Here is a 21,393-nt window from a genome sequence, read left to right on the forward strand (position 1 = left end):
AGTTGATTGATTGTATGTAAATGAGAATACAACTAATTCCGCCCCTTGAATCTGTATATTAACCCGTGTGAGCCTTGGCTCAAGTGAGAAAGGGTGCTCTCAGAAAGGCTGTGGAGCCTCAGGCCTTTCTCCCAAAATTCTGGGAGAAACTGCTTCTTTACTCATCCTCAGGCCTTCATGTCAATATTTTCACCTCTAACAATACTCAGGAGGCTGCAGCCACAGATGCACACTGCACTCCCCACACACACCATCCCAGCCAACAAGATGACAGTGAGGAGCGCAGCCCCGAGATTCACAGACCCGAACTAGACGCAGTGGAGGAGAGACTGGTGACTCTGTACCCTGGCCCTGGAAGGAGGCTGCCCGCCTCTGCCGTTCATGGTGCCTGGGCGCAGGTGGCAGAGACGGTCAGCGCTGTGGCTGTGGCCATTACCTGCAGTACCATAATAAAAGCTGCACAACCTCCTCAGAGCGGTCAGGGTGAGTAGGCAGCACCTACTCCCACCTAACTCCCCATCCCACAAATTTAACTCCACCCTCCCCCCACCATCCAGCTGGAGGGCAGCCAGGCCCCACCTGCACCACGTCGGCACCCATGGCCTTCGCGGAGGCGCTGGAGAATACTGGGTCAGGCCCGCTAATGATATGCAAACAGTGTTTGCACGTACATTCCGGAACACATTTATGCCGCTGTAGAGGTGATGGAGAATCGTGATTTGGCATCCAATCAACACCTGCCGTGATTTCTGCATCGGAACCGATTCTCTGCCCAATCGCGATTCCTGATTTTGGCGTCGGCCGACAGAGAATCCCATGCAAGGTATTTAAAAACAGAACAGCAGAAGAATTTAGCTCTTCTGTTGTTTCATCAACAGTCCGAGTTCTAAGGTGGAAACAGCAACATAATGTTACAAATGAGAATGAATACATCAATGACATCCAAGACTAATGTTTCAAAGTACTTGCACGAGAAATTAGATTAGCCTAACGCACCACTCTACCTAATTCTATAGCTATGGATATTTGCCTCAATCCTTTTCATTTTATAAATTTAGAGTAACCAATTATTTTTTCCAATAAAGGGGGCATTTAGTGTGGCCAATCCACCTAACCTGCACATCTTTGGGTTGAGGGGGTGAGACCCACGCAGTCACGGGGAGAATGCAAACTCCACACGGGACAGTGACCCAGTGCCGGGATCGGACCCAGGTCCTCGGCGTCGTGAGGCAGCAGTGCTAACCACTGCGTCACCATGCCACCCGATCGGTCCCATTCCTTATTCTTTTAAAATGGGAGGCTGAATTTATAAATCCCAGTTTCTGTTCCAAAAACACACCCTGGCACATCACGGCAACATTTCCATCCACGGCACCACTTGTGTTTAGTACTGAATCCATCGGCAATTTTGAGAGTGAGATTGGCACAATAGCATTCACCTACGACAGATAGTTGGCCTATGCAAAAAAAAAGCACTTGATTAGGCTGGGCTAGATGATGTCAAGAAGATAAAATTTTCTCTCCGCTGTGGCGAGAGAGCTGTTTGAGTTAGGATATCAAGTTGCCTTTAATGCTTCCGTTTTGACCGTTTTTCTGGGGAAACAGCTACCTACAGAAAGAGGGTGCACACTTAAGAAAATAAATTGCCAAACGCTTTCCATTGTGATACAAAGTCCTTTATTTGGTGACGGTGATTGAGAAACACTTTGCGGACTATGTTTAGCATGATCCGAATATATTACTGCAAACAATAGTTTATTTTTAAATCCAGTAGTTCAAGAGCTAAACAAAGCAAGTCTATAGAATTCTGTGACCAGCGTTGCTGTGGTCGGCAAGTATTGCAAACAGTGCTTGGCTCTTCCTATAAAAAATGCACCATCCATCTCCGATATCATAGTGTTACTGAAAAGGACAAAATCATTTCAGTAAGGGCAATGTGATTTTTAGAATTATGATGCTATTTTCATTTCTGGTTTAGCAACAAAGTACAACCATTTTATTATCACAACCCACCAGGCAGTGCACATTAGGGTTAACTTTATTTATTTTTTTTACAATGAATTTTAAATGCTAGAATGTTATTTGAAACTTTGATACCTGTAAAATATTTAGCAAACTAGTTTTGGCTACATGCACGTGAAAGTATTTATTTTTAATTGTGAAGGAGTAGTTTTATAAATGGAGAAACTGTGCCCTGCTAATACCATAAGCGTGTGACCTTTTTAAAGCTACTCTGATCGTTTGTGTATAATTTTCCCATTTTGATACCATACCACAGTGTGCCACACTGTCATTATTCATTAGATTTTGTGCCGTTGAAGTCCGGATCTCGTCCTCCAACATCTTCATCAGAGTTTTCCAGTGAAGCGTTATCAACCACTCCGCGCCTGCCTCCAGATCTCCGTGCTCCACTCAGCATTGGCTCATTTCCTCGCCTACATCAAGAAAGGCCGCATGTCAGAAAGCAGCAAGAAGCAACCCAATGTTTAGACAACCCTCCAAACGTTTCTCCATTGACACACACAATAAAGAAATGCTAAAATACTCTCCAGACGGACATAGGCCATCCAACCACTTGAGGCCGACCGTGATAAAGGATGTCTGCTGATCAATGCATTCAAATCATATTAACAATGAGTGACTTGAGCGTAATTCTTTACCCTCCTAAAACTGAACGGTGATTGTGTTTAAAACTTGGGCATGGAGGTCATTGCGTCTGCAATTGAACTCTTGTTTTATAAAAAAAGGATGCAGTAGTTTTTGAAACTTGTAATGAAAAAAATGAAAATCGCTTATTGTCACAAGTAGGTTGTCACAAATGTCACATTTGTCACAAATGGATTGTAATTCTAAACGTCAGGCCTTGACCTCACATATATCAGTGTTCTCTCGATGAAACTTGCTTTTTGATGCATGCCCAACTTGCAGACTGAGTAGGGTGGAGATTTGTTTTGATTTTCAAATATATAGTCTTTGTGGTCGGTGCGGCTGAATCATGTCGTATTTGCTTTGTTTGGCCCTTGTTCCGCACTATAACCAACTATTTATTTATTTGTCGATGTACTTTGTCGATTATTCTTTGGTCTACTGTGTACGTACTGTGTACGTTTCCTCAGCCGCAGAAAAATACCTTTCACTGTACCTCGGTACATGCGACAAATATCAATCAATCATGGCCCATCCTATTGTCAGCCAAACAAGGGAAGATTGGTTATACCTGCTCGGTGAAAAATTACTGTCGTAGCTTTGTAACATGCAAATTGGTGTGCTTTGAGACTACACATGCACGGGATACTAAGGACTAGGTAGGGCTTGTACGATATATTTAAAAATCCAACCAATACATGATTTAGAGTTCCGTTCAAGCAATTTAATTCTATATAAAAGTGGAGTTAGCCAAACAGCAGTGATTCTGCCTTGTTTGTTGTGTTTGTGTGAAAATAAACTAGGCAATAATTGTCCGTGCATTTACTTTGTGACTCCAATGTTCTCACGTGAATGGTAGAAATCTTAAAATGGGCCTGGAATACACCGATAATCACAAAATCCTCTATTTCAGCTTAATCAAACTTCATAACTTTGTTTGCATCTATTGTTCACCCTTAAATATTAAATATCTTTCAGTGAATAAGCCTTAGCCATGCTTCCTATTCAGCAGATTTGGTTTGTTAACCCTTTGAGGACTAAGATGACATTGTTATAAGATCTCCATCTACATTAGCTTTTTAGGCGCAATCTCATTTATTATTGAACAGTTCAGAATAAAAACTATGTTTTTTTGTTTAATAGCATGATGGAAATCTGGTTCACAGGTTGCTTATCCAATCCTCAAAGGGCTTGGGAAAATAAAACAGCTCCAAAAGTTGGAATTAATAAAGCAGACCAGGGAAAACCCTTAACTGCCGCTAAGTTTTGCTTTAAGAAGTGCCTGAATGCTTAGGTGGAAAAATATCGGCCATTGCACTTGGGAACAGATTGCGTTTCCCAGAACGATTTGTGGCTTGGGGCATTATAGAGTGGTGGCAGCTGGTCACCAACATGGTCAGTTTTCTTTTTCCTACATTTCATGTGGGCTGGGGGGGGGGGGGGGGGGGGGGAAATGGACAGCACTCATCCCAGCCTGCCATCTGTACTTCTCAAAAAATCCCACCCCACTTCGTTTTGACGCTGTGCTTCCAGCCTCCCTGCTAAGCTGACCTCCACCGAGGTGTGGTGAGATTTGGAATGGAAGGAGAGGGGGGGGGGGGGGGGGGGGGGGGAGGGGGGTGGAAACAGAAAAAAAAATCAAGGCTAAAGTAACTTTCACAAATCTTGGAGAGAGCTCGGCAGTGTAAGGGTCTTTTCAAATGAAGCTCAAATGGTTAGTGGCAGCCTTGAATATGAATGGAAATTGCACATTCCACTGCATATGCACAGCAGTGTTAAGTGTTAAGCTCTTTTCTGTACCTATCTTTTAGAACTTTTATTCCATTTACTTGTACCACATGTAATGTCTTTTCCATGAAATATATTTCATGGAGATGGAGAAAGTATAGTTAAGAGTGAATATCACCAGGAACAATTTGAAATTCAGCATAGCGTGTACATGAACTGTTACAATCTTATTCCTATTGTATCCAACATGTGGTGTAAACAGAATTCATGATGAACAGCCATGGGATAAGATTGATATTTTGCTCGGTCTCCTCGCGATATATAAATCACATCCCCTGGCTTTTCATTCTTGAGGTCACTTTATTTATTTGCCGATATTTATCTTCAGCCTTCAGAGTTATCAGAAACTGTCAGTATTTAAAAGGAGAAAAATAGTTGGAGATTTGAGCAATACGAAAAGTTGCGTAGCTGAGATTTGGGAGGTACCTGGGAGTTCACTGGGCAGATTCATGTGCACCCCTGGAATAAAGACAAGATTTCCCTCACAGTTACACATCATTCCTATTAGAAACGATTCTTAAAACAACAATAATCAGATCCAGCATGCATTGTTCAGAAGCTGACAACAGAACACTAATTTTTTACCAAGTTGAATGTTGCAGATAACAATTAGTTAATAAAACATTGGAAAATCCACTCGATGTTATAGATCAGTTCCTTTGCTATGGTTATTATACACAGTGATAATTAATAAACTTAGTTTGCACAGTTACTCCCAATGTTAATGGTGATGATGTAGAGTAAATGTGCATGCCCGCATTACTCTCGCTTTTAAGGGGGTTTGACTGGACTAAGATCTCCATCAGTGTTTTGTTCTACAGCTGGACTAGTAACACAAAGAGTTCAAATCCCTCAGGGCACGTTATGAAATTCTATTCAGCAAGTCTGTTAAATGTTTGTGATGGTACCAGACAAAGTGATTGTAAAAGCTATGGAATTCATAGAATCATAGAATTTACAGTGCAGAAGGAGGCCATTCGGCCCATCGAGTCTGCACCGGCCCTTGGAAAGAGCACCCTACCCAAGGTCAACACCTCCACCCTATCCCCATAACCCAGTAACCCCACCCAACACTAAGGGCAATTTTGGACACTAAGGGCAATTTATCATGGCCAATCCACCTAACCTGCACATCTTTGGACTGTGGGAGGAAACCGGAGCACCCGGAGGAAACCCACGCACACAAGGGGAGGATGTGCAGACTCCGCACAGACAGTGACCCAAGCCGGAATCGAACCTGGGACCCTGGTGCTAACCCACTGTGCTGCCCCAGAAGAGGATAATAATGACTGGGACACCTAGTTATCTTGCCTGCCCCCACCAAATACCAAGTGGAGAGAAACGTTTTCAGATATTTTCTCCCATCTCCCATTTGTTGAATCTCAATTCTTCATCCCATCAGGTTCTGAAAACAGACATTCATCTCCAAGCCTTTTCCCATGGTATTTGGGAGTAAGCTGATAAAGGATTCACGTGAATGGAGTGGGGGAGATCCGCTCGGTTTCTCATTCCTTGGGTGACTATTTCAAATAAGTATTTGAAACATCATTTTGCATTACTTTGTCAAAAGAAAATCTTGAAAAAAACGATTAAAGATATTCCCATGTTCCTTATTTTCTCGCAAATAAAGTGCTACGAAAGAAGAGGCAGGTATTTTCTTATGGAGCAAGCGTAGGGTTTGGCCACATTGACTGCACCTATTTCTGGAGGCTGGACCTCTTGCCAATTAGAGGACTTGGATAGACTCCACGGGTTTGGAGAGATGAACGGAATTAACCTTCCGAGTCCGCTGGACTCTTCCACAGAGTTCCGACTGGAAACGTTAACTCCATGAACACAAAGTTCTTCCCAATCTGCCGAGAGCGGAACAAATGCCAACTTTGGGAGGAGACTGGCACGATTGGCAGCCCAGACAGACACAAGACCCAAATGTTTTGGACGAACCAAATCCACAGGGAAGGATAAATAAATCCTATTAAGGTTATAGTGAAAATAATTAGCAGGCCTCACCTGTGGGGGAAAATTCAAAGTCTTACTGCCCTCCATTGTATAGGACGCAGCAACAGAGACACATTATTGTTTTGATCAGCTGGATTTATATTAGCCAAACATTTCTTAAGACCCAAAGTGATACTTTCCGTCAGCTCCCAAAGAGAAAATGCTGGAAAATCTCAGCAGGTCCGGCAGCATCTGCAGGGAGAGAAAAGAGCTAACGTTTCGAGTCCAGATGACCCTTTGTCCCAAAGCTAGTTGCCAGACCTGCTGAGATTTTCCAGCATTTTTCTCTTTGGTTTCAGATTCCAGCGTCTGCAGTAACTTGCTTCTTTCCTTCAGCTCATTCTACAAGGAAATCTTACCACAAGCTGGGTATTTCCGAGGAGTTATTTACCATAAAACCTTTGGGAGCTACGGCAGATATCAGATTAATGCACGAGGAAGAGCTCATCGCCTGCACACCCGGTGAAGTTACGGAGAGGGAGCAGGATCAGCTGCCAGGAAGTTCCCAGCAAATGGTCTGTGCTGCGGGAAAGGGATTGGTAAACGGAGGCAGGCTGGAGTGTGGGGGTTACCTTAGTTTGTTCTTGAGCATGTTGCATTCGCGGTTCACGGTTTCGTTCAGCTCCGTGGCTTCTTCCAGTTCTCGCTGCAGTTTGCGTCGAGCCGCATTGATCCGCTGAGATTCCTCCTCAGCCTCTTCCAGCTGCCGCTTGAGCTGTTTCACGCGCGAATTGCTTTTGTCTGCCTTCAGGATCAAAACAATATTAATGTTTCCATAGTCACATTGTGAGAGCATACCTTTGTCACACACAAATTTGTGGTAAATTAAAACGTAATGAGGATAAACACAATTTACCAGAGATAAAGGGACCACCCTTGGCTCCCTCTCTATAGGAGGCAGATTTTACACTCTGGGTGAATGAACACTGCCAGCCATTCATTTCCCCAGAGATTCTCCATGTGATTGTTGCATTGAAACTTCCTGTAAATCAGAGAGGGCACATTGGCCACTTCAGGCGAACTGGGACCAGAGCAAGCAAGCGTGTAACTCTTGAATGTTTTAACGGGCAGCAGAGGATCTGAATCAGGAAGTATTGGTTAGAATATTGAATTCAGAAAGTGAAATAAAGAGAGTGAAAGAAAGATGGGATTGAAAGAGATAAAAGAGACAGAAGTAACAAGTTAAAAAAAACATATTTGAATTTTTAGTTTTTGTTTACATCTCCAATGATAATTAAAATCTGAAGGAATGAAACTCCACATTTGTAAATATTAATTTTCTGTTCTAGAGAGGTTGCTTGGTAGTATTTAAGACTTATCACACCATTAAATCTTTACTTACACCGGAACGGACAAGTCCTAACTTCAGTCCAGTATGAATGTGTTCCTTGTATTCCATCACTGTCTCATGGTGTGATACTAATAGAGCAAAGCTGCTGGGTGGGTAGGGTTGGTCAGACAACAACTTCCTGTTTTCTGCATTTAATCGCTCATGTACATTTACACTTGTAATAATGAAGAGCACGATTAGCCACAATGCTATTTCTACAACAAAATCTGTCCCCATGGTTTCAAAAGATTGACATTCACGTAACAGATTTGCAACATGGGCTAAACTTTGTGACACGCTCCTTAACTTATGATAATCAAGGTGACCCTGGAGTGTAGAGCAGAACTTTAGATTGTAGTAAAAAGAATGGTTGGGGACAGAACCAGGTGCTGGAAACCTGGTTACCTGAAGTTTTTGGAGTACAGTGGAGGAGAGAACCATTCAACATTGAAGAGCATCATCACAGCAGTGTTAATGAAGATGACATCCGAACTTGTGGCAAATCCTGCTTGCTTGTCGTGTTCACTGATCTTCTTTGGTCTCTGATTCAGCAACTCCCTGACTTTAAAATTATTATTACCCTTGTCGTCAAATCTTTCCAAGTCCTCACCCCTCCCCATCACTGTAACCTCAGGTTTGCTGACTTAAGTGTTTCTTCAGGGAGATTAAACAAGTGCTTATTCAAACAGGCACAGATATCCAGTTGAGAGCATAAGGGGGAAGCTATTTCTATTATCCTGGGTCCTGCTGGAAAGTGTGAATCATGCCCTGTACAGTAACTGCTTATTGTGGTCACTAAGCCCGATAAGATGCCACCAGCCAGCAGACCTAAAATTCTGGCAGAAAAATAAGCAACAAACATGGGAGTCAGTTTTAAGACTAAAAGCCAAATCAGCCTGCGGTGTCCAATTGAGATGGGTCGGGTAATCCAGCTGCACACGAGGACCTCTGCGATATCGTTAGGAACCTTTGCACATGTTCTGTGCATTGGCTCCGAGTTCACTGCATGTAGAGCAGGCTCAGGACTCTGTCCTCAATATTTACATAGTATTACACAGATAGAATGTTTATCAGAATGTTCTGAACACCAGCCCAATATGTAGGTTGTACATAAAATTCTTAATTATCCTTTGTGCAAAAGGACAGGAAATGCAGTTAAAAAATTACTCACTCTTAAAGAGTGATTTCAGTCTTTAGGAAAGTTCTGAAATTTAATACAAATAAAAGCTTAACTGATCATTTGCAATTTAGCCATCTACACATCTGACACCAATCTTTAGTCCCTACATTAGAATAAATGCTGTGGTTTCCATGTCGCTCTCTGGGTGTTATAGTACCATTCTAGTGCAAGTTGCTGTTTTACTGAGAGATCAGTGGTCTACCTGTTCTTTATACTGTTCCCCATGTCTTCGCTCATCTTCCACCTGCATCATGATCTCTTTCAGTTTCTTCTCTGTGCGACGAGCTCCCTTGGTTGTTGCTTGTTTCTCCCTAGAGGATAAAGGTGGAACATAAAGATGGAATAAATGAAACAGAGCAAGAAACAGCATCTTGGTAACAAGAAGCAACTGGTTTGGTCTGGTATCTATATTCAATTACATCAGGATCTCCCCAACGTAACAAACAGCAATTTGCTGTTTCAAATTAAAACCAACCGGATTGCCTTATGAAAAATAATAACCAGTCTATTGTACAATCTGCAGGGATGTAATGACTGTAGAAAAGTAATCTATTGTACACAGCGGGATGCAAAACGCTTCATCCTTATAATGGTTTAAATACACAAACCACTGATTTCCAGCTGAAATGGGTTGTGACATCCATACAATTGCCAAAATGGAGTTATTCCCCGAAGCTACAAGCTAGTTATAATTCATATTTATAGTGTATTTATAGTGTTCAATTTGTAACCTTTTGCAGGCAAGAGATAGATATTCTTCTTCTTCGACAGTCCTTGGAGTGGAGGTGACTTGCTTCCAAACTAAAAACGGGTTCTCAGGTGACTGAGGAGCCCAATGTGCGGCCTCTAGTCTCTGTCACAGGCGGGGCAGACAGTGGTTGAAGGAGCGAGTGGGTGGGGTCCTCGGGTGCGTAGGGTGCCCAGGTGGGTGGAGTGCCCAGGTGGGTGGGGTGCCCAGTTGGGTGGGGTGCCCGGGTGGGTGGGGTGCCCGGGTGGGTGGGGTGCCCGGGTGGGTGGAGTGCCCAGGTGGGTGGAGTGCCCAGGTGGGTGGGGTGCCCAGTTGGGTGGGATGCCCAGGTGGGTGGAGTGCCCGGGTGGGTGGGGTGCCCAGGTGGGTGGGGTGCCCGGGTGGGTGGGGTGCCCGGGTGGGTGGGGTGCCCGGGTGGGTGGGGTGCCCGGGTGGGTGGGGTGCCCGGGTGGGTGGGGTGCCCGGGTGGGTGGGTTGCCCGGGTGGGTGGGGTGCCCAGGTGGGTGGGGTGCCCGGGTTGCCAAGCGTTCCTTTCGCTGTCGATGCCTGGCTTCAGCTTTCACCTGGTGGAAAGGCGAGATGTTCAGCTCCTTCCCGGATGCTTTCCCTGCACATCAGGTGGTCTTGGGGCCAGGAATCACTGCTGCAGCTGGTGGGATGTTGCATGTTTTCAAGGAGGTTTTGAGGGTGTCCTTTAAGAGTTTTCTCCCCCCCCCCCCCCCCCCTCCCCCTGATGTGACTGGTAGAACCTGATCAATGCTTCGATACGGTGGAAACACTGTCGTCGGTGCAGCTCTCCTGCCGATGGATTGGCAGGGTCTTGCAAGGCGGAGCTGGTGGTACCTCTCCAGGGTTTTGAGGTGCCCCCTGCACACAGTCCACGTCTCTGAGCCATATAGGAGGGCGGGGATATCACGATTGCTCTGAGTTTGATGCCAGCCTGAGATCCTGGTCTTCAAACACCCTCTTCCTCAGGCGACTTAAGGCTTTGCTGCCACATTGACAGTAGCATTGAACCTTGTCGTCGATGTTGGTACTTTTCAAAGTTACAAGATATGGAAAGTGGTCCATGTTGCCCAATGCCACATAGTAGATTTTGATAACTGGGGAGCAGTGGTCTGTGCCGGGGGTAGGGTGGTGGAGGACATTTGTCTTACGGATGTTTAATATTCAACGCTCTCATGGAGAGCCCATGCTCTTATACGCCTGGGAAAGGGGCAGACAATGGCTTAGAGTCTGGCCTTGGTGGTCTTCACTGCACTAAAGGAGCCTTGTACGTCACAGTTGCCGGCTAACTGTTGGATTTCTTACGCCTCCTCCACCCACCATCTGTTCTTTAGGTCCTGTTTTTTTTTGCTGGACTCCTCCCTCGTCTGTAGAGCTGTTTCTCGCTCTTGGTTTGAGATGCTGTTCCATCTTCGGAAAAGCCTTCCTCTTGCAGCTTATCAGCTGCTGGTTCTCCTGATCGAACCGGTTTCCTGGTCCTGCGGTGCTGAGATGGAGGCCTCGAAGACAGACCAGGCACGATGAACACTCTGTCTCTGGGTCACCGGGAGCCTCCAGGTTGGCAGTGAGGCGCTGGCTGAATTGGACTCTCTTATCAGGGTCTTTGAGTGCCTCAGTGTTGATTATCCTGTGGCACTGTTCCTGTTGCCATCGCTGTTTTGGGGCGACATTGATGTTGATCACAGGGCGGATTAAACAGTGGGCCGTCCAGCAGTTGTAAACTCCTGTTATGGTGCGGGTGACACACGTCCTTCATTCAGATGATGACGTAGTCGAGCAGGTGCCAGTGTTTGGAGTGAAGGTGTTGCCATGGGACCTTGTACTTGTCTCTCTGACAGACCCTGGTGTTAGTTATGACAAGGCCGTGTTCGAGACATTTTGTCACGTGCAGGGTACCATTGGTGTTGGATTTTCCTACGCCGTTCTGCCGATTACACCGCCCCAGAGGTTTGTGGCCTTTTCAATTTGCCAAGGAGGATCAGCTTGTCGCCCGTTGTGACTCGGACCAAAGATTGTTCAAGGCTGGAGTAAAATTCTTCTTTAGACTCATCTGTAGCCTCCCGTGTTGGGGTGTACACGCTGAGGACTGTAGCCTCCCGTGTTGGGGTGTACACGCTGAGGACTGTAGCCTCCCGTGTTGGGGAGTACACGCTGAGGACTCTAGCCTCCCGTGTTGGGGTGTACACGCTGAGGACTCTAGCCTCCCGTGTTGGGGAGTACACGCTGAGGACTGTAGCCTCCCGTGTTGGGGTGTACACGCTGAGGACTGTAGCCTCCCGTGTTGGGGTGTACACGCTGAGGACTGTAGCCTCCCGTGTTGGGGAGTACACGCTGAGCACTGTAGCCTCCCGTGTTGGGGTGTACACGCTGAGGACTGTAGCCTCCCGTGTTGGGGAGTACATGCTGTGGAGTCTAGCCTCCCGTGTTGGGGTGTGGGTCTAGGACATACAAGCACATATACTCCTCCTGTCCTCCTCTCTCCTTCCGTCCTCCTCTCTTCTTCCCACAGGATCTCTCACCCTGAGATTCAGAAAGATGTAGTGGTGGCCTCCTGAGTGTGGCTCTGGTCTCTCTCTGTGAGAGGACGTGGAAAAGGAGAAGAGGGAACAGCATGCCTGAAGCTGACCATTACCGAATGGGATAGCTTTTGTGTGTTGTATTTAAAGCTGGGAATATCAAAGAATCAAACCCAGGAAATTACTGAGCTCTGATTGACACCTGTATTACACTTTCATTACATCGATGGTCCTTCATCACGAAACCTTAATGCTCTTTTTTTTGCCAATCAGAGGGAATGCTGGACTGTGTAATAGCTGCAACATTACACATTTTACATTTATTGGGCACGATGTTACTAAATGGGAACAAAGCCCCTAGCGAGCTCGTTTAGCCGCGTGTTTCCCGGCGTCACAGTGTTGAGAAACACAAGGCTATAAAACATGACTTGGTTTGAAAAGAAGCCTCAACAGGGAACGTGTGGCCTGGGCTGTACACAGCCCCCATTTCGGACGCTGAGGAGCTCCGCTCGCCGGAACTCCCCTGTGCAGCGAGAGATGCCGACCTGATCTGGAGCTCCAAAGTGATAATCCCCTCCCCCCCCCCCCCCAGCAAGTCCCAATGCACAATGGGAGGATCCCGGACCCCCCCCCCCCCCACACACCCGAAAAGTGATCCTGCCCACACTAGGCGGAATTTACATCGCAATGTCTCGTGAGGTTGCATTAGATCTTGCGAGGCATTGCGAACCGGGTAGATCCTGGGAACGAGGTCTCCCGGCTTCGATCGGCCACGCTGCACCTGCAAAGCAGCTCGCCTCACCGCAAAACCGCGCCCATTATTTCAAAGACAATGTGCTGCGAAACTAAATTCGGTGTCACACCTGCGAGTGAAGACAAGTAAACAAGTAAAAGGAAAATCTTGCTGAGAGCGCTTACTTTATTTCTGCCTCCAGTTGCTCTTCCAACTGGACGATCTTTGACTCCAGAGAGGTTATCGTGGATTTGAACTTGGACTTCACTGTCCCCTCCATTTCCTGCAGCTTGGCTTTCAGCTCCTTGTTCTGCCTCTCGAGTTGCTGCCGGGCGCTGTCATTCTTCTGATTCGCGCTGCGCTCAGCAGCCAGCTCATTGGACAGCTGTTCAGACTGACAACGAGAAAGAAAATGTCAACTTCCACAAACAAACCGCACCGGGAGGGCATGGTTCGCCCATGCGCGCAACGCTTTGAGATTTCCTTTTTTTTAAAATAAAACATTCATGTTACAGCTGTGTCTGTGACTTTGGGAGGTTTGTCACATCGTTGTACTGTCCAACTTCCGTCCACATTCCGAGCAGCAGTGGTGGGATTCGCAGCGGACAACAGCAACAGAATTGCAAAATAAATGAGAGGGGGGAAGATATCAAAGGAGACGAGGAGGTGGAAAGGAGACAATGTCCATGTTGGGTGGCTTGAAACCTGAATGAAGCTATTGGTAAACGAAAAGACTGCCACGAGACCACGGGGAGGCGATTCTGCCTTTTGACAGAGCCCACGTAGTGACGTATTTTTGAATGGCGTTAGTGTTATTTTTCAATAATAATAATCTTTATTAGTGTCACAATGAGGCTTACATTAACACTGCAATGAAGTTACTGTGGAAATCCCCTACATCCCGGCGCCTGTTCGGGTACACAGAGGGAGAATTCAGAATGTCCAATTCACCTAACAGCACGTCTTTCGGGACTTGTGGGAGGAAACCGGAGCACCCGGAGGAAACCCACGCAGACACGGGGAGAACGTGCAGACTCCGCACCGACAGTGACCTAAGCTGGGAATCGAACCTGGGACCCTTTGGCGCTGTGAAGCAACAGTGCTAACCACTGTGCTACCGTGCTGCCCTAAAAAGCAAGTTTCGCAGACAATGCACTCAGTTGTTACATCCAAAATTCAATCCTTCAAACATTTTCTCTGAGGATATTTTTGAGAAAGGATCGCCTCAACGGTGCGAAGTGGGTGATACAGCTTCCTGGGTTGACAAATATCACTGGTTTGAATGATCTAAACGGGTAAACTAGTTTATCTTCACCAAATCTCTTCATTCTCAAGCCACTCCGAGAAGCTGCTCGCCTACATGCATCCTCTTGCTGCTTTGTAAGTCCTTGGGAGGGATCACATGTTGCAGGAAGCAATGGGGAGAGGGTGTTTATATTAGCATTTATTGCTGCCTGCAAAGTGGAATATTGTGCTGGCTGACGAGTGCAGTTCTGTGGACAGTATGGAGGATCAATGCAGAGGGAATTGTTTGTTGCTTTGAGCCGGAGCGCTGGATTTGTGTAGTGTGCCACCTGGTGGTCCATATGAGAAACTCCCGTCTGCTGACGAGCGTGCTCCCTTTCTTGGATTAGAATCCACAGACATTCCAACCTGACAGCAATTTTATGGAGGTGACGAGTTGACTGAATAAAGTATCACCAAGGCGGCTGGGGACCCAAGATTCATTTCAGGCTCGTAAAGGCTTTGAGCTGTAGGAATCTCGGAGGCATATCTGGAACTCACAGAAACACTTTCCCATTAACTCTCCCCATTAAATACTTGGGGTAGCTGCCCCCAGGTCGGAGACAACCTACAACAGCTTTTCGTACATGCTGATTGGTAAATCAAAATCTGTGTTCTGCCTCTGTACTGTTCCAATATAAAAAGAAAGATTTGCATTTATATAGCGTCTTTCATGACCACCGGATTATCTTTGCAGCCTAATGAAGTACTTTCGAAATGGAGTCATTTGTTGTAATGTAGGAAACGTGGCAACCAATCTGTGCACAACAAGACCCATAAACAGCGGGGCGGCACGGTAGCACAGTGGTTAGCACTGTTACATCACAGTGCCAAGGACCCGGGTTCGATTCCAGGCTTGGGTCACTGTCTGTGCGGAGTCTGCACATTCTCCCCGTGTCTGCGTGGGTTTCCTCCGGGTGCTCCGGTTTCCTCCCACAGTCCACAGATGTGCGGGGTAGGCGGATTGGTCATAATACATTGCTCTGTAGTGTCCAAAAAGTTAGGTGGAGTTGCTGGGTTACGGGGATAGGGCGGAGGTGTGGGCTTGGGAAGGGTGCTCATTCAGGGGCCGGTGTAGACTCGATGGGCCGAACGGCCTCCTTCTGCACTATGAATGCTATGAAAACAATTTAGATAATCTGCTTTTGCGATGTAGATTGAGGGTAGATTGAGGGATCAATATTGGACAGGACATCACGATAACTCCCCTACTCTTCTTCCAAAATTGTGCAATCGAATCCTGTCCATCTGCCTGAGAGAGGCGACGGGGCCCCAGTTTAACGTCTCATCTAAAAGATGGTACCTGCGACCATGCAGCACTCCCCCCAGTGCTGCACTGCAGTGGGTGCGTTTCAGACAAACTTGTCCCTGAGTCACAATGAAATGTCATCCATTATTGGTTGGATGGTTAATGAAATACTTGGGGAAGCAAAGAAAGAGAAAATCTTAGCGATGTGCTCCATGGCTGAACATCCAGGGCTATTCAGTATTTAGGATGGACAGACAAGGGTTGCGTTGCTGGTTAAAGAAGAAATTAACACCGTAGTGAGGAACGATATTAGATCCGGCGATGTGGAATCTGTATGGAGAAACACCAAGGGGCAAAAAACTTTAGTGGGGGTTGTATACAGACCCACAAACTGTAGTAATTTTGGGAATGGCATTAAATAGGTAATTAGAGATGCATGTGAGAAAGGAACATCTGTAATTATGTAATTAATCTGCATATAGATTGTGCAAATGAAATTAGTAACAGTACCACAGAGGATGAATTCCTGGAATTTATACGGAATGGTTTTCTGGACCAATACGTTGAGGAACCAGCTAGAGAACAGGCCATTTTAGACCGGGTATTGTGTAATGAGAAAGGAATAATTGGCAATCTAGTTGTGCGAGACCCTTTGGGGAGGAGCGACCATAATATGATAGAATTTTTCATCAAGATGGAGAGTGACATAGTTGATACTGAGACGAGGGCCCTGAATCTAAATAAAGGAAACTAAGCTGGTATGAGGTATGGGTTGGCTATGATGGATTGGGGAATGTTACTTAAAGGGATGATGGTCGATAGGCCAATGGCAAACATTCAAAGAGCACATGGAGGAACTGCAACAATTGTTCATTCCTGTCTGGCACAGAATTAAAACTGGAAAGGTGGCCAACCCATGTCTTACAAAGGAAATTAGAGATAGTATTAGATCCAAGGATGAGGCATAAAAATTGGCCAGAAAAAATAGTAGACCTGAGGATTGGGAACAGTTTAGAATTCAACAAAGGGATTAATTAAGGGGAAAATACAATATGAGAATAAGCTTGTGGGGATAATAAAAAGTGACTGTAAAAGCTTCTATAGGTGTGTGAAGAGGAAAATATTGGTGAAGACAAATGTACAGCCCTTAGGTCAGAAACAGGGGAATTTAGAATGGGGAACAAAGAAATGGCTGAGCAACTAAATATATACTGTCTTCACAAATGAGGACAGAAATAATGTAGCAGAAATGTTGGGGAGCAGAGGGTTTAGTGAGAGGGAGGAACTGTAGGAAATCAATATTAGTAGGGAAATGGTTTAGGGAAATAGATGGGATTGAAGGCCAATAACTCCCCAAGGTCTGATGATCTACATCCCAGAGTACTTAAGGAAGTGGTTTTAGAAATCATGGATGCATTGGTGATCATCTTTCAGGATTCTATGGATTCTGGAACAGTTTCTACAGACTGAAGGGTAGCTAATGTAGCCCCATGATTGAAAAAGGGACGTCGAGAGGAAACAGGGAATTCTAGTCCAGTCAGCCCGAGGTCGGCAGTGGGGAAAATACTAGAGTTGAAAGATTTAATAGCAGAGCTCTTAGAAAACAGAGGCAGGATCGGACAGAGTCAACGAGGATTTAGGAAAGGGAAATCATGCTTGACAAATCTACTGGAATTCTTTGAGGATGTAACTAATAGAGTTTGTTTTTTTCTTCTTTTTTTAAATAAATTTAGCGTACCCAATTCATTTTTATTCCAATTAAGGAGCAATTTAGCGTGTTCAATCCAACCAGCTTGCACATCTATTTAGGTTGTGGGGGCGAAACCCACGCAAACATGGGGAGAATGTGCAAACTCCACACGGACAGTGACCCAGAGCCGGGGTCGAACCTGGGACCTCGGCGCCGTGAGGTAACAGGGCTAACCCACTGCGCCACCATGCTGCCCGTAACTAGTAGAGTTGACAAGGGGGGCATCATTTATTTGGACTTTCAGAAGGCTTTTGACAAAGTCCCACGTAAGACATTAGCGTGTAAAATTAAAGCACATGGGATTGAGGGCAGTGTATTGAGATGGGCAGAAAACAGAAAACAAAGAGGAGGAAATACCAGGTCTTTTTCAAATGGCAGGCGGTGACTAGTGGGGTACTGCAAGGAACGGTCCTGGGACCCCAGCTATTCACAAAATATATTAATGAGGGAACAAAATGTAATAGCTCCAGTTTGTAGATGACAGTGGCTGGGTGGGAGGGTGAGCTGTGAGGAGGATGCAGAGCTGTGTCAGTATGATTTGGACAAGTTGAGTGAGTGGGCAAATACATGGTGAATGCAGTATAATGTGGACAAATGTGATGTTTTGGTGGGAAAAAACAGGAAGGCAGATTATTATTTGAATGGCTATAAATTCAGGGAGGTGAATGTGGAACGAGACCTGGGTGTCCTTGTGCACCAGTTGCTGAAGGTAAGCATGCAGGTACAGCAGGCGGTAAAGAAGGCTAATGGTATGTTGGCCTTCATAACGAGAGGATTCGAGTACAGGAACAGGGATGTCTTGCTGCAATTATCCAGGGCCTTGGTGAAATTCTCATTTCCCCATACAGCTTTCATTATAATCTGACAATGAATACCCATTTCTATTAGTCACATTTTGTACTTTTTCCTTATACATTGTGTGGAATATTGCGTGCAGTTTTGGTCTCATTATCTGAGGAGGATGTTCTTGCTATGGAGGGAGTGCAGAGAACGTTTGCCAGACTGGTTTGCTGGGATGATGGCACTGACGCATGAGGAGAGATTGAATTGTTTAGGATAATATTTGATGGAATTTAGAAGAATGAGGGGAGATCTCATAAATATCTATAAAATCTGCCAGGGCTAGACAGGTTAGATAGCAGGGGCAGGGAGTCCGGAACCTGGGGGTCACAGTCCAAGGATATGCACAGGGTAAACCATTTAGGACAGAGATGAGGAGAGATTTCTTCACCCAGAGAGTGATGAGCCGGTGGAATGCACCACTACAGGTGGTAGTTGAGGCCAAAACATTGTGTTTTCAAGAAGGAGTTCGATATAGCTTTTGGGGCTAAAGGGATCAAAGGATATGAGGGAGAAAGCGGAATAGGTTACTGAGTTGGGTGATCAGCCATGATCATATTGAATGGTGGAGCGGGCTCGAAGGGCCGAATGGCCTCCTCCTGCTCTCTATGTTTCTATGATTTTAAACTGCATCATAGATGTTTCATTTTCTTGTTGAATGTAAAGGACAAAGAACAATGCAGCACAGGAACAGGCCCTTCGGCCCTCCAAGCCTGTACTGGTCATGATATCACCCTTGGCCGAAACCCTCAGCACTTCCTAGTGCCGTATCCCTCTATACCCGTCCTGTCCATGTGTTTGTCGAGATGCCTTTTGAACGCCGTTAATGTATCTGCTTCCGCAACCTCCCCTGGCAACGCGTTCCAGGCACTCACCACCCTCTGCGTAAAAGACCTGCCTCGCACATCTCCTCTAAACTTTGCCCCATGGGCCATAAACCTATGCCTCCTGGTGACTGACGCCTCCACCCTGGGAAAGAGTGCCTGCCCATCCACTCTATCCATGCCCCTCATAATCTTCTATCAGGTCATCCCTCAACCTCCGTCTTTCTAATGAAAACAGTCCGCGTCCATTCAGCCTCTCAACATAGCTAACACCCTCCAGACCAGGCAACATCCTGGTAAACCTCCTCTGCACATTTCGGAATGGGTTCTCGTAGAAAAGGCCTCCTGTGTGGGGGCGTGTTCCCCTCTCCCGTTCTTCCTGGTTAGGTACACCGTTAACCCAGTGGTAGTGTCGTCCCTCAAGGTGTGGAACCAGTTGAGGAGGAGCTTTGATGTGCGGGGTATGTCTGTACTGTCCCCGATATGCGGGAATCATAGGTGTGTACCAGCAGGGATTGACGCGACGTACAGGAGCTGGCATTGGGAAGGGCTGGAGCGGGTCAGGGAGCTGTTTGTGGAAGGGAAGTTTGTGAGACTGGATGAGTTGCAGGAGATGTTCCAGTTATTGAGGGGGAGTGAATTCAGGACTTACAGGTGCGGGACTTTGCGCGCAAGGAACTCCCCTCATTGCCTCAGCTGCCAAGGCATCCATGTTGGATAGATTGGTAACTCAGGATGTGCTGGGGGAGGGAAAATTGTGGATATTTATGGGTGGTTGTTGGAAACGAAGAAGGTGCCAGTAGAAAGATAAGATGGAAATTGGAGGAGGATCTGGGGGTTTAAACCTGGAGTGGAATTATGCACCGGGTGAATTTGTCATCATCCTGTGCCAGGATGAGTCTGATACAGTTTAAGATGGGGCATAGGGCCCATTTGACTCGGGCTTGTCTGAGTGGGTTCTTGTCTTTGGTTGAGGACAAATGTGAGAGAGGGCCTGCGAATCATGGTCGCATGTTTTGGTCTTGCCCGACGCTAGACCTGGATCTTTGAGACACTGTCGGAGGTTGTGGGGGTGAGGATGGCATTGTTTCCATTGGTGGTGGTCTTCAGAGTTTCCGAGGGGAGGGGGGCCGGTGTTGTGGTCTTCGCCACTCTGATCGCCTGGCGGCGAAACCTATGGAGTGGAGGTGTCACTGAAGGTGTCGGCATGACTGGGGGATATGGTGGAGTGGTTACAGTTGAAAAATTAAGTTTGCTCTTAAGAGGGTCAGAGGAGGGATTGTGTGTAAGATGGAGGCTGTTTCTGTCTCTATTCGAGGGTTTGTTTGTCGCCAGTGGGTGGGGAGGGTTGTGTTAGTAATGGGGAGAAAAGGGGAAAATTAACAAACTGTTTGCAATTTGGTTGTGTCCTTGGATGATTGCGATTTGCTGATTGTGTTCGGAATAAAATATATTAAAAATGTAGCAGAGATTTCAGCGGGACTTTCAGTTTGTGAGAACTGATTTACTGTGTTCCTGTGTTTTGCATCTTAATCTCAGACAGGCAATTCATCTTGAAACCTTTTCAACCGCTTGAGTTATCTCTAGTCCAATTGGCTGGTTTATGGAATCATAGCGAGCAGCTGGAAACCTCAACGCGGTGACGCGGTTTTGAGGTTCTCTGTTATCTTACCTGCTGCACAACCTTCCGGAGGCGGTCGTTCAATGCTTCCAAGTTGCCCTGTTCCTCTTCCAGCTCTTCCTCCATTTGTGAAATCCTGGTCTCCAGACGGCGTTTCTCATCCAACAGGGCGGACCTGTGGAATTTTATAAAATGCAAACATGCAAAAAATAGGTAAAATTTTAAAAATGCAGATGGATCAGATTCTGCCTGATCGCACAATCACAAATAGCACCGGTCGAGGTTTCAGAAGGCGTGCTGCATGCACCACAACCTTCTTTAGTGTTAGGGCGGCACAGTGGTTAGCACTGCTGCCTCACGGCACCGAGGACGTGGGTTCGATCCCGGCCCGTGACATTCTCCCCGTGTCTGCCCACAACCAAAGATATGGATTGGCCACGCTAAATTGCCCCCTTAATTGGGAAAAAAAGAATTGGGTACTCTAAATTTATAAAAACCTTCTTCAGTGCAACTAACTTCTTTGTTTCATGTCAACTGTGGGGAAGCTGCCTCCTTTCCCATTGTGACAGATAAGGGAAAAACTTTTCCAACTCTGTCTGAAGTTTGGTTTGACTCAATATAATGTCACATTTTCAGGTGGGGCTTCCCACCTGACAGTTACGGTGGTCAGGTTGTCAGAACGATTCGATCACTTTAACGTGATGTCAGCATTCATTACTTGCGGCAGAATTGAGAAGAAACTTTGCTTTAGTGAGAATCCAAGGAAATAAAGTTACTTGGGTGACGTACTTTCCCGACACATGTCCGGCCAATTCTTCTGCTAACTCGTCCTTCTCCTGCTCGGCGTGGCGACGAGCGCGTTCTGCAGCTGCCAAATCCT

At 46.1% G+C, this 21,393-nt stretch overlaps 1 protein-coding gene across 4 annotated transcripts in view; it reads right to left on the reverse strand.

Annotated features, from left to right (window-relative positions):
* Window positions 1–1,660: 1,660 nt before the first annotated feature.
* The window catches only part of LOC140394509 (myosin-11-like), a 193,025-nt gene continuing 173,292 nt past the window's right edge, over window positions 1,661–21,393 (reverse strand). For 3 of the 4 annotated variants that reach the window (XM_072481845.1, XM_072481843.1, XM_072481844.1), the window contains 6 exons: window positions 21,303–21,391; window positions 20,565–20,688; window positions 13,131–13,339; window positions 9,145–9,253; window positions 7,005–7,177; window positions 1,661–2,435 (listed from right to left, as the gene is read on the reverse strand). In XM_072481845.1, the coding sequence (XP_072337946.1) occupies window positions 2,294–2,435; window positions 7,005–7,177; window positions 9,145–9,253; window positions 13,131–13,339; window positions 20,565–20,688; window positions 21,303–21,391 (846 nt within the window). In that variant the 3' untranslated portion in view covers window positions 1,661–2,293. Of the gene's footprint in view, window positions 2,436–4,860; window positions 4,894–7,004; window positions 7,178–9,144; window positions 9,254–13,130; window positions 13,340–20,564; window positions 20,689–21,302; window positions 21,392–21,393 lie in introns of all 4 variants that reach the window. The other variant, XM_072481846.1, reaches the window with a different exon arrangement.

This window comes from Scyliorhinus torazame, chromosome 17, assembly GCF_047496885.1.
Source record: "Scyliorhinus torazame isolate Kashiwa2021f chromosome 17, sScyTor2.1, whole genome shotgun sequence".
Lineage (NCBI taxonomy): Eukaryota > Metazoa > Chordata > Chondrichthyes > Carcharhiniformes > Scyliorhinidae > Scyliorhinus > Scyliorhinus torazame.